The 12,872-nt window shown below is 35.3% G+C and overlaps 1 protein-coding gene across 5 annotated transcripts in view; it reads right to left on the bottom strand.

Annotated features, from left to right (window-relative positions):
* The window catches only part of STXBP5 (syntaxin binding protein 5), a 184,231-nt gene that overhangs the window by 83,116 nt on the left and 88,243 nt on the right, over window positions 1-12,872 (bottom strand). For all 5 annotated transcript variants that reach the window (XM_021693538.2, XM_021693537.2, XM_021693536.2 and 2 more), the window contains exon 9: window positions 11,346-11,424. In XM_021693538.2, the coding sequence (XP_021549213.1) occupies window positions 11,346-11,424 (79 nt within the window). The remainder of the gene's footprint in view (window positions 1-11,345; window positions 11,425-12,872) is intronic.

The following is a 12,872-nucleotide window of genomic DNA, read 5'->3' on the forward strand; positions in this document are numbered from 1 at the left end:
TTTCACTAGTGACTAACCTTAATACTCTCCTTTGCTAATATAGATAAAAAGATAGAAGTTTGGGGAAAAAATAAAGGAACATATTTAGACAAGTTTTTGTTCACTTAATGACCGATTTAACAATGATATAGCTTTAGTAGATTTGTATATTGCAGTCTTCGAATAAAACGTTAAGATTTCAATATTGTTGTTTTATTGATACAATTTTTATGAAAAGTTGTTATAGTAATCAGACTTAATACATATCCTTTTAGTTATCAAAAATGTGGAATCTCCAAACATTTCCATAAATTGCCATGAAGTATACAACAGTGATACTCAGAGTGTGGTCTGTGAACCCCTAGGGGTTTCCAGGATCCTTTTCAAAAGGTCAAGCGTAAAACCATTTCATTATGGTATTAAGACACTATTTGCCTTTTCACTGTGTTGATACTTGCACTGATGGCACAAAAATAATAGTAGGTGGATTAAACTCCTGGTATCTCAGCATGAACCAAAGCAATGACACCAAACTAGACCTACTCATCAAACTTTAGTGTCTTCCTCAATCATATAAGAACTTAGGGGTTATTTAGCAGTAACATACTGAATAACATGTCCTCTAATATCTGAAATCTTCATATAAATAAGTGGCTGGCAAGACTCAATCTGGAGATAAGGAAAGAAGAAGAATTCATGAATTCTACAGTCCTCACTTAATTATGAAAAGGGAAAAAAATATCTTAGAACACCTTCCCAACCTTGAAGACAGAAACTTGTTAAGTGCCCCTATAACCTGAACATTTCATGAATCTTAATAACTTTAGAAGAATTATAATACTCTCTTGTAACCAATAAAGGCTGATAGTCATAACAAAAGCTATTATAATGAAGTTGTCATGTCTGGGGCAACACAGCTCTTCTCTACCTGTGCTTTCCAGGGCAAAGCATCCATTCTAGAGCTGACATTAAACTGGAAAGCAAAATAAACATTAAGCATCAACATGGTAAGTCAATGAGATAAAGGTACAGAATTTGGTAGACCTAACCTAACCATACAAATCCCAGAAAAATTATGCTTTGGGGTTTCAATGTATTACAGTTTCACAATCCAGGATGGTTAGGATGCATGAGATTTATAAGGCCCCACAGCAATTTGTATTAGTCCATTACTTTTTTTTTTTTCTAGTATCAATACAAATGAATTTATGTAACAATTAGGCATTTTTTCAAAAAGAAATCTAAAATCTTCAATGCAGTCTTTGTCATGTGGAATCTGTAATTAAATGAACTATATATGAAGTTCACAGTGTTACAAGTATGATTTCAAAGCTTATCTGTGAAAGAACATTGCAGTTTTCAAAATCATTTACTGCAGACAAGGTCTTACATGGATTTGATCCCTGTCCTCTAGAAAAACATAACCTGAAGCATATAAGCTGGTATCAATATATATTATAAGCAGCCCGTACTAGAACAATTAGTGAACCATTACTAAGATATTCAGTCCATATACAGATCATAAGTAGATGCATTTTAAACGCACGTAAAAAAAAAGATGAGGATGAATAATGATGGAAAACTACCCTTAGATTAGTCTGAACAAGCCATAAAGCTTTAAGAATGCAACAGAGAACCAATTTAGATGATGAAGAAGGGATGGCTCTAAAAGAAGAAACTATAGAAAAGCTCAGAATGAACTTTAGCAGCAGAAAAAGTAGGAGCAATACACCAGAGGCAGTGTCAGAAAGGGTTATCTGAATAGCCTTAACAAGTAAGGGACAATTTTGGAAACAATTAGGTTTGAAATGAAGCTGTGCCTTTTTATAAATAATACACATCAAAAACTACTAGATTAAAAAAAAACTATAAGGTTTTAAATTCTATTTTAGGATTTCAGAAATGGAAGATGCTACCAAATCTCAACCATTAATATACCAACTTTGTGAAATTCATCAGTTTCTAGATACAGGAGCATGGACAAGCATGTAAATAATTTTGGTCCCTGCCAAAACATAAAAGCTCAGCTGGATGACCGCTTGCAAAAAATTAAGTTGTGGGCGCCTGGGTGGCTCAGTTGGTTGGGCGACTGCCTTCGGCTCAGGTCATGATCCTGGAGTCCCTGGATCGAGTCCCGCATCGGGCTCCCTGCTCGGCGGGGAGTCTGCTTCTCCCTCTGACCCTCCCAACCCTCCCCCCTCTCATGCTCTCTCTCTCTCAGTCTCTCTCTCTCAAATAAATAAATAAAATCTTAAAAAAAAAAAAAAAAATTAAGTTGTAAAATTTTTATGAAACACCACTTTATATGCAGATGGAAACAAATTTCACTTCAGATCCCTATTACCACAGCAGGTTGCCTTTTCTATTATAACAGTTGTCATTTAGGAGTTCACAGTGTGGTGACAAAATTTAAGATGATTCCAAAGCATAAATGCTTACTTTTAAGGTAGGAAATTAATAAAACAAAAACATCTCCCATTGATGAGACTGATGAAACTGTTATAGTTCATACTCAGTTCTTTAAAGTATACACAGATACTTTCAAGAAGCAATGTGGGAACTTGTCAAGATTCATAAAAATCTTTTATCCTCAAAATTTCACCATTGGAAATTTACTGTAAAGAAATACTACAATGGTAAAAAATCTTCTGTTGAATTATCTATAACATCAAGAAAGAGAATCTGTTCACTACTATATTTTTATCTGTAATATGAGAAACCTGATTATAATATCAAAAACAAAATGTTCAGCAAAAGGGAAGAATGTCTGAGTAAAGTACATAGCCTTTAAAATTATTTACAAAAATGGGTAAAAACTAGTAATCCTTTAGACATGTTAAGTAGGAAAAAAAAACTCACCAGACTGAATATACTCTAAGAATATAATTAAGTGAAAATGGACACGTATCTGAAAAAAGATTGAGGGAAAATGAACAAAAGAAAAAAAATTGTTTTAGAATAGTGATATTACCTTTAGAAAGGTAATATGCTTCTTTTGTGAAGATTTTATTTAATGTTATAACTAAAAAAAAAAAAAAAACCAAAATACAAACCTAGGTACTTCCAAAAACACTCTAGAGAAGAAGATAATAGTGGTTAAAAAATGAAATTAATAGAGGCGCCTGGATCTCTCAGTCAGAAGATCATGTGACTCTTGATTTTGGGGTTGTGAGCTTGAGCTCCACATTTGGCATAAAGGTTACTTAAAAATAAAATCTTAAAAAAATGAAATTAATATTAACAATTGTGACTAATTATACTTTTTTAAAAAACCACATTTGTCCTCTGAAATACCATGGAAATAGTTCACCAATTTTTAACGTCATTTCTTTATCTATCACTAATATTTTTGGTATTACAATGTAATATAAAATGTAGCTTATGCTGAAGAATTTTCTGCTTCCTAGACAACTCAAGAATTGCTACACAAATTAAGTTGGAATATTATTATGATTCATCCATTCAGCAAGCTTTTACCAAGTGCTTAACTGTGCTGATCCCCACAGGAGGGGCCAAAAAGTCTTATCTTCCATCATTTGATTCCTCCAGCTTCACTCCATCCTTTGGCCAGCATACCCCTCTCTACCTGCACTTTTTACTCATCAGCTACTTTACTGATTTCAGTGTTCCATTTCAGAACCCAAAACTTATCTTAATCCTAAGACCTTTAGTTCTGTAGCCAAAAAATTTCAGAAGAATCCAGATCATATAATCATGTAATAATACTTTTAGTATTAAGACAGAAAATTATCTTCTTCACCTGTACTTTGAATTCATCCTGAGAAATTCACTCTAAAACTTTCTGCCCAAATTATTTCCTTTTCACTTTCAGTGTATCCTATTCCAACAGTTCTTTCTTTTCTGCATTTGTCATATGGAGATTTTCCCCAAGTTACAAAACTGTGTCTTACTCTTCCTGATGAAATGTAAATGCTACTTACATCTACTGCTGAATACACTAAACACATGTTCTAAACCAGTATTTAAAAAAAATAAATAAACCAGCATTTTCTGTTAATCCACCCACTTCTTTTTACTTCTTTTAATGTCCCTACATCCTGGCTCATGTTTGAAACAATGCTAATAAAATACTCTTACAAATTAATCCTCCTTACAATGAGTATCTTCTAATCTTTCTTCTGTTATTATTCTAACCAATCTTTCTTTCTTTCTTTTTTTTTTAAAGATTTTATTTATTTATTTGAGAGAGAGAGAATGGGAGACAGAGCACATGAAAGGGGGGAGGGTCAGAGGGAGAAGCAGACCCCCCCGCCGAGCAGGGAGCCCGATGCGGGACTCGATCCCGGGACTCCAGGATCGTGACCTGAGCCGAAGGCAGTCGCTTAACCAACTGAGCCACCCAGGCGCCCTCTTTTTTTTTTTTTTTAAAGATTTTATTTATTTATTTGAGAGAGAGAGAGCACATGAGAGGGGGGAGGGTCAGAGGGAGAAGCAGACTCCCCGCCGAGCAGGGAGCCCGATGCGGGACTCGATCCCGGGACTCCAGGATCACGACCTGAGCCGAAGGCAGTCGCTCAACCGACTGAGCCACCCAGGCGCCCCTCTAACCAATCTTTCTATAGCAGCAAACAAGGCTTACTTACTCTCTCCTATAAACACTTCAAGGATGTATCCTGGGAGTGTTGTTTTTGTTTTTTTTTTCTGTTCAAAATCTGCTAGTCCTCCTTTTTCTACACCTTCATTTTTGTGTTTTTCAAAATAAAATACCAGTGCTGAGAGCCTCAGCTGTATAAAGGATTCTGAGCTGTCGGAACGATTCTGAATGCACTCCTTTTTCTTATACTTAAGGAACTTCACCTTCATTTTGGCAACCACCACTGGTTAAATGTACTTTAAGGGCTTAATACAGGTTTACTTTCATACAAAGTTAACAAGTAAAACTTGCCAGTGATGTAAAAATGTATTTGTTTATCAGCAGACTTAATAAGTGGTATCAGTTTTAACTTAACAATAATGAGTTAAAAACTAATTTGGGGGGGCGCCTGGGTGGCTCAGTCAGTTAAGCCTCTGCTTTGGCTCAGGTCATGATCTCAGGGTCCTGGGTTTGAGCCCCATGTGGGGCTCTCTGTTCATTAGGGAGTCTGCTTCTCCCTCTCCCTCTGCCTCCCACTTGTGCTCTCTCTCTCTAATAAATAAATAAAATCCTAAAAAAAAAAAACTAATTTACTGAGCCACCCAGGTGCCCCAATGAATGGTAATTTATTTTAGTTAGGTATGAGGTTTGGAGATTAAGACTAGGGGAAAGTGTTCTTGTTTTGAGAAACTGAAGATAATACAGATAAATCTGGAGTGGGTCATAAGAATGCCTCTGAGGACAGTGATAAAATGAGAATTAGCCAACTTAAGATCGAAACTTTCTCACCAACATGGGAAAAGTAACATGAGAACAGGAAATATTATCTAATGAGAAATATGAAATTTTGAGAGTCTGTGGGCTCAAAGATGTCTTTTCTCATTAGATACAATTAATTATAAATCCACTTATGGATTTTTCCTAAACAATGTTAAGATCAAGTGCCATGACCACAAGGGGATACCATAAAACCTAAACCTGGACTTCAACAAATTAAATTTGTAGCCTAAAAGTGATATATGAAGCTCTCCAGTCCTCTAAGTAGCTAGGGTTACTTACAGTAAGTTATCCATCCTATTAGAGAGACACAGAGAGAATCTCCTCTCAGTTCACATTAATATGATTACTTTACTGAGTATGATTTTAATGTTAAATTTATGAAGATGATCTGATAAACTAGCAAATTTATTTATTTATTTTTTTTTAAAGATTTTATTTTTTTATTTGTGTGAGAGAGAATGAGAGAGAGCACATGAGAGGGGGGAGGGTCAGAGGGAGAAGCAGACTCCCCACCGAGCAGGGAGCCCGATGCGGGACTCGATCCAGGGACTCCGGGATCATGACCTGAGCTGAAGGCAGTCGCCCAACCAACTGAGCCACCCAGGCACCCTAAACTAGCAAATTTAAAAGAGAAATCGGGGCACCTGGCTGGCTCAGTTGGTAGACATGTGACTCTTGATCTCAGGCTTGTGAGCTTGAGCCCTACACTGGGTGTAGAGATTGCTTAAAAAAAAAAGAAAAGAAATCAGGTCTTGGCAAACTGAGTGACTTGTGAATCATTAGGACGATTCTATCCTAACCCATCTTAATCATGACAGTGTTCAGTGTACTGATAAACAACTCCATCTCTGGAGTCAACCTGAGCTCAAATTCCAGCTCTGCTACTTTGTAAGACAAGTTAACTTAAGCTAAGACTTATTATTCATATCCCTAAATGGAGATGATAAAAGTGCCTATTTCACAGTGTTGTTAGAATTATGGAAGGTAATGCATTCAAACGGCATAGCAGAATACCTGGCTTATAAAAGGCAAATAACGGATGTTCATCTAGTTTTTTTCTTCTTGGTGCCTGGAAGCCAAACCATCTAAGTAACAGTCTTGAGCTCAAAAGACAAGAAGCTAGTTTCATCTCAAGCAAGGCTATAAGAATTGTTAAGACAATACAAAAGGGAACTACTTTTGTTTCTGAAAGTGGGCATGCCATCTGAATGAGTCTCTCTTCTGGTTGCCATGGCTTACCATGAATTGGGATGGAGAGAGAATAAATATGGAACATTTGTCGACTCTAATATACTGGTGGTAAGAAAATAAAAAGAGAAAGCTCCATGCATGATAGAAGATGATAATATAAACATATTTATTAATGTAAAGACTAGATTCTAAAACATTTTCTCAATGGTCAACATATCTGTGACTAAATTGAAGGTGAGTTTCTTCATCACAGTTTTATCAGATCGTTTAGTAGAGCAATTGCTGCTGGGAGATCTACAGGTATGAATATGATCTTGGGGATTGGTGGTTAATGTGAATAGAGAGCAGGTTTCATTAAAAAGGAAGTAAAGTGATTAAGAGTACAGACTTAATTAAATCTGGGGTCTTCCTCTTATGACTTGTATGACTTTGGGCAAGTTACTAAATGTCTCCATTTCAGTGTCCTCATCTATAAGACAAAGGTAATAATACCTGCCTCAGAGACTGGTTGCTAAGATTAAATAAATTAAGATGTATAAAGCACTTAGAATAGTGTCTGGCACATAGCACAGTGTAAGTGTTATTATGGATTATTACACAGACACAGTTACTTAAGAAAAATCTATAGTTGAGAAGGAAAAAATATACGAGAGCAAGCCTGTATTCTGGGAAAAAAAATCTTTGCACGAGGGAGTTTGTTTCTGAGCTTCAGAGTTAGGATTCTCTCATTGGATATACTTCTTGTAGCAGTGGGGGAAACTCAGTGGTAGCAAGTTTGTGGATGTTACTGAAATAGACTTAGATATTTTCAGAACCAGAATATCACAAATATACTCTGAGTTTTTATTAGTCTTTTTTTTTTTTTTTTTGAGAGAGAGAGAGTGTGTGCATGTCAGCAGGGGAGGGGCTGAGGGAGGGGAGAAAGGGAATCATCCTGTGTGGAGCCCAATGTGGGGCTCAATCTCACGACCCCAAGATCATGACCTGAGCCAAAATCAAGAGTCAGACGCTTAGCTGACTGAGCCACCCAGGCACCCCTGTGTCTTTTTCATATTCTTATACAGGCAATCCACCTACAGCTTTTAGTACACACATGACATTAAAGAAATCATCTACTAAACTAGTTGAAAACAAATTCAGGCACCACAGTTGGGGGGAGCAAATCTGCTTACAGATAAACTTAAATATATTATGTATGTCCATGTCTGCATATCAAGGGTGGGGTCAGCAAACTAGGGCCTGCTGCCTGTTTTTGTATAGTATGGCCTGCAAACTAAAAATGATTTTTACATTTCTAAATAGCTGAAAAAAATACACAACAGAATATTTCATGACACATGAAAATTAAAGGAAATTCAAATTTCAGTGTCTGTAGAAAAGGTTTTATTAGAACACAACTGCATTCTTTCATTTATGAGTTGTCTATAGCTGCTTCTGGGCTACAATAGCAGAGCTGGATAGCTGCCAATTGAGACCTGTACAGCTTGCAAAAAGCCTGAAATATTTATTCTCTGGCCCTATACACAAATAGTTTGCCATAGTATGTGTTATAAGGAAAGGGAGTATTTATCTCTTGGACATGGTTCTCCAAGTGTGACTCAACTGTCATTTTTAACTACGATAATATTCACTTTTAGGTTCCCAAACAGAGATGTTCCCCCCCGAAACTGGTAATTCTTTGAATGGTAGTCCATTTCTTAAAAGACACTAACTTCGGGGGTGCCTGGGTGGCTCAGTCAGTTGAGTGTCCGACTCTTGGTTTTGGCTCAGACCATGATCTCAGGATCATGGGCCCTCTGCTCAGTGCAGAGTCTGCTTAAGATTCTCTCCCTCGGGGCGCCTGGGTGGCTCAGTCGGTTAAGCGACTGCCTTCGGCTTGGGTCGTGATCCCAGGGTCCTGGGATCGAGTCCCACATAGGGCTCCCTGCTCTGCGGGGAGCCTGCTTCTCCCTCTCCCACTCCCCTTGCTTGTGTTCCCTCTCTCGCTGTGTCTATCTCTGTCAAATAAATAAATAAAATCTTAAAAAAAAAAAAAAGATTCTCTCCCTCTACCTCTGCCCCTCCCCTGCTTGGCATGTTCTCTCTCTCAAATAAAATGAGTAAAATCTTAAAAAAAAAAAAAAAAAAAAAAAACAAACTTCCAATGCTCTATAATGTAAAACTCTAAGGAGTTCAAGTGAATATCTGTTTGAAAACTTGAACCTACCCTGAATTGATTCTTGTTGAAAATTTTGCCCCACCTGTAACTTCTTACGCAGTCTACTAGCGAAATGAAAAATGTAGAAGTAGAGGAAAAAAGGACTATAATTTACCAAACATCTACCACATGCCAAACACATTATACTTCTCTTTCAGGTCTTTACAACAACTTAAATTAAGTGGGAATTACTATCCTATGTTCTTCTTCCTTACATTCAGTAACTATGCTAGGACAAGTAGAAGTGAAACAGGTATGTCCCAAGCTTTCACTGAGCTAATATTTAAAGAGGAAGGCATGCATTAAACACATAATTTCATTATTAATGACAAGTACAAATTCTAGAAGGGAAATATATAGCATACTTTGAGACTATATTACTGGGGACCCAACCTGGACAACATGGCCAAAACATCCTCAAAGCAGGGATATTACTGTTAAGCTATAAAGGATGGAAGAGAATCTTTCTGCCTAGAATGATTTCTAGGTAAAAAGAAGAAAATGCAGAAGATCTTGAGGAGGGAAGAAAAGCTCTGCTAATAAAATCTGGCAATTTGCTAACATTACCTACTGCTAACCTGAATGCCTTTAGCTGGCACCTGCCCAAGATACTTGCTAGGAACAGGAAAGGGTGAGAGTTGACTGGCTTATTTAATAGAGGGTGATTCTGCTGCAGGTGCAATGGGGAGTGCAGTAGTTCTCAATGCTGGCTACACACTGGGAATTCTAGGGAACTGTCTCAAGGAAAGATGCCATGGTGAAAAAAGAACCTTTTAATTTACTGCATGTCCTAACCCAGGTGAAAAAGAAATTGGAAAGCTGGTGAAGACTGTTCTCAGAGAGTGATCCTATCGATCTATTTAAAGGTATCTACAAATGCATGCAAAAGAGCTAGACTTTTTTTTTTCATGTCTGATCTTACAGAAGAAAAAATATTGCTGCCATCCTGAAGAAACTGAAAACATAAGTATTACCATTTATAAGAACTGAAAACAGGAATAGGTAAAGCACAGAGAGGAAAAAAAAAAAATCTTCCTTGGACTTTTATCTTTGTTGCCAACGAGTATTTGTTAAAATGAATAGATAATTCAGAAGACAATAAACACTGTTAATTTAAATGTTTAGACAATTCATTTGATGATGATTCACCTGAATTCATATAAGCTAGAAACAGGTTTTTTTCTGGTTCCCCACACACGCTTTTTTTTTTTTTTTTGCTGTCATTGCTTTTCCTACTTACATTCCTTTGCCATACGACAAATTATGGCAAAAAAATCAATTGGTAGTAGGAAGTTTCCTAGAAACAATAAGAGCAGCTACTTATAGAAAGTTTATTATGTACCCGGGACTCTGTAAAATGTTTTCAATACATGACTGTCTCACTTAAATCATAACAATGACCTTCTGACCTATTATATCATATTCATGTCGTAGTGAGGAAACTGAAGCACAAAGACATCAAATAACTCTATGCCAAAGGTCACAAAGTGAGGGTGCCACAGTCAATTAAACAGATGCCACTCCTTTTGGAGTTCATTCAACCTCTTTTCGGAACACAATATATCTTCTGAAACCCAGAGGAAGGCTAATGAGGATCAAGGACAAGTAATAGCAATCTTAACAATTCTTCAGCCTACTGTCTTTTCTCAAATGAGAAAAGGGCTGAAAGGATTATGATTAGAAGGGCAAATTACAAAGGGAAGTGGGCCATTTATAACAACCAGTGGTCATAAACTGGTATATAAAAACATGTATCAGTGGTTCTAAATTTCCATGCGTCAGAATCTCTTGTGGGTCTAATTAAAACACAGATTGGGTTGGCTCCAGCCACAGATAAGAGTGTCTGATTCAGAAGGTCTGGGGTGGAGTCCGAGAATTTGCATTTCTAACAGGTTCTCAGCTAATGCTGCTGGCCCAAAGACCACAATCTGGGAACCGATGCACTAAATACACTACATAAATTCACTCTCTTACACAGCTATAGTAAATAAAACCACACACTTTTCCCAGGGAACTAGAACACAAATAAAAGGCTTCTTTTAGGGGTTAATGAAATGTGGCATTTTCAAAGAAACATTTACAGTTTTTTTCCTTTATTATATTTTTAAATATTTGGTGCATATAAAAAATATAAAATACAACTGACAAATTTCCTTTAATATTAAACTGTATGTATTTTTGTAATTGCCAAATATTCTTAGGAGATTTAATTTTTGAAGAATACAGCTAACTTTCATAATTAAAATATATAGCATAAATAGGTTAAGTTTTAAATATTTTTTCACTGCTTATTCCACAATTTTCAGGAGTGAATAAACACCACTGTTACTGAAGACTAATCTAACAGAATGTATAACATTTGATAAGAAAGATTATTCAAACTTTCCAAGACACATTATAAAACTACTAAGACAAAGAGAATACAAAGAAATACTTTATCCTAAACTTACCAATTTTAGTTATTTTGTTAAATAAAGAATGCATAAAATTTAAGACTGAGCTAGACCATTCTAAAGTAGGCTTTACAATATAATGATAAAACAGCCTTTAGTGCTATTTGAGTAATTATATACAATGAATATCGGCAATGAAGTAAAATCTTACCCAGATCTAGTCGTTTTGAATTCCACCTTCAGGATAGGTTTGCACGGTTCTGGCTTCTTCCCATCCTTTAATTGTTTTCCTAAAATATATTTTCCTGCATTAAATTCTAAAATTCTAAGTTACTCTAAATTCTTATATTGATAAGTTTATATATAAAATGAAAGTAAAATACAATGAAATACACCATGAAACATTTAAAAAATATTTTGAAAGAAGTATTTAATATAAAATGTTTAAAATAATCAAGTAAATCTACTGTTTGAAATTCAGTGCTGAAAAGTAAATGAGTAACTTAGTAATGACCTTTATGTGACAAAATTCTTGTAAAAGAAATTTATAGCCTTCCCAATGTTCTTAATTGCAGATAAGCAAGCAGAATTATAATTTTCTAAATGAATTCAAGTTTTAAAATAGCTAGATTTGAGGAAAACAAATCTAAATCAGGTTTTTCACCCAAGTGTTACAGTTGCAAAATTAAACCCTATGCTAATAACTTCATTTATATTATTCTCCTAAAGTAAAATCCATTCATTGTAATGTCCAAAAAGACCGCTAAAATAAACCAAACTCTACAAAATGTCAGAAACTCATAAAGAATTTTATTATTTTAAAAAAAGTTTGATTTCTGCTATTCTACATGTTCATTGTAGAAACACCTCAGAAAAATATAAAGAAAATAAAACATATCTTCATTTTTAGAGATTAATCATTCTCAACATTAATATATTATTTTTGGAGATCCCAGTCACATGCCCCTATCCCAATACTTCTTTCCCAGCTTTTTCCCTCCATAATACACCTAGTTCATTCTAATAAACTTTTGTTTAAAATTTCATTTTTAAGTGTATATGTGCTTTCTGTTGATGTATCCCTGGTGACAAACACTGTTTGACATATCAGTGGGCACTCAGTAACTATTTAATAAGTGAGTAAATTAATGATTTTTCCTTAGGATTAATTCTTAGGAAAAGGAATATCTGGGTCAAACTGTCTTCCAAAGAGGTTGTACCAATTCATACTTCCATTAGCTGTTTAAGACCACAGTTTGCCATATTCTTCCCAAACAGTGCTATTTTTTTGTTGTTTTTAAGTGGAAAGGGTATCTAATTTTAATTTGTATTGTTTTAATCTCTTAACAATATTCTTCGACTTTCTGGTCATCTGTATGTCTTCTTTTAAAAATAGCTTATGTCCTTTACCTACGCTTGTATGTTATCTTCTCTACATTTAAAAATAAATTTTATATTCAAAGGTCATTAATACTGTATCCATCATATGTTAGAAACATCTTTCCTAGTGTCATTTATGACTGAATTCTTAGAAAAATTTTAACACTACACAGAAGTATACATTTAAATAATTAAGTCTTCATTGGTCTTAATCATGTTTCCAGTCAAGAAAACTTAAAATCCTAAAATGTCAATTCTTCTAAAATTAATTCATAAATTTAATGTAATTAGAATTCCAACAGCTTTTCTCGGATTTGCACAGAATGACTTTGGAGTTCACATGGTAGACTCACGACCT

This window comes from Neomonachus schauinslandi, chromosome 8 (genome assembly GCF_002201575.2).
Source record: "Neomonachus schauinslandi chromosome 8, ASM220157v2, whole genome shotgun sequence".
Lineage (NCBI taxonomy): Eukaryota > Metazoa > Chordata > Mammalia > Carnivora > Phocidae > Neomonachus > Neomonachus schauinslandi.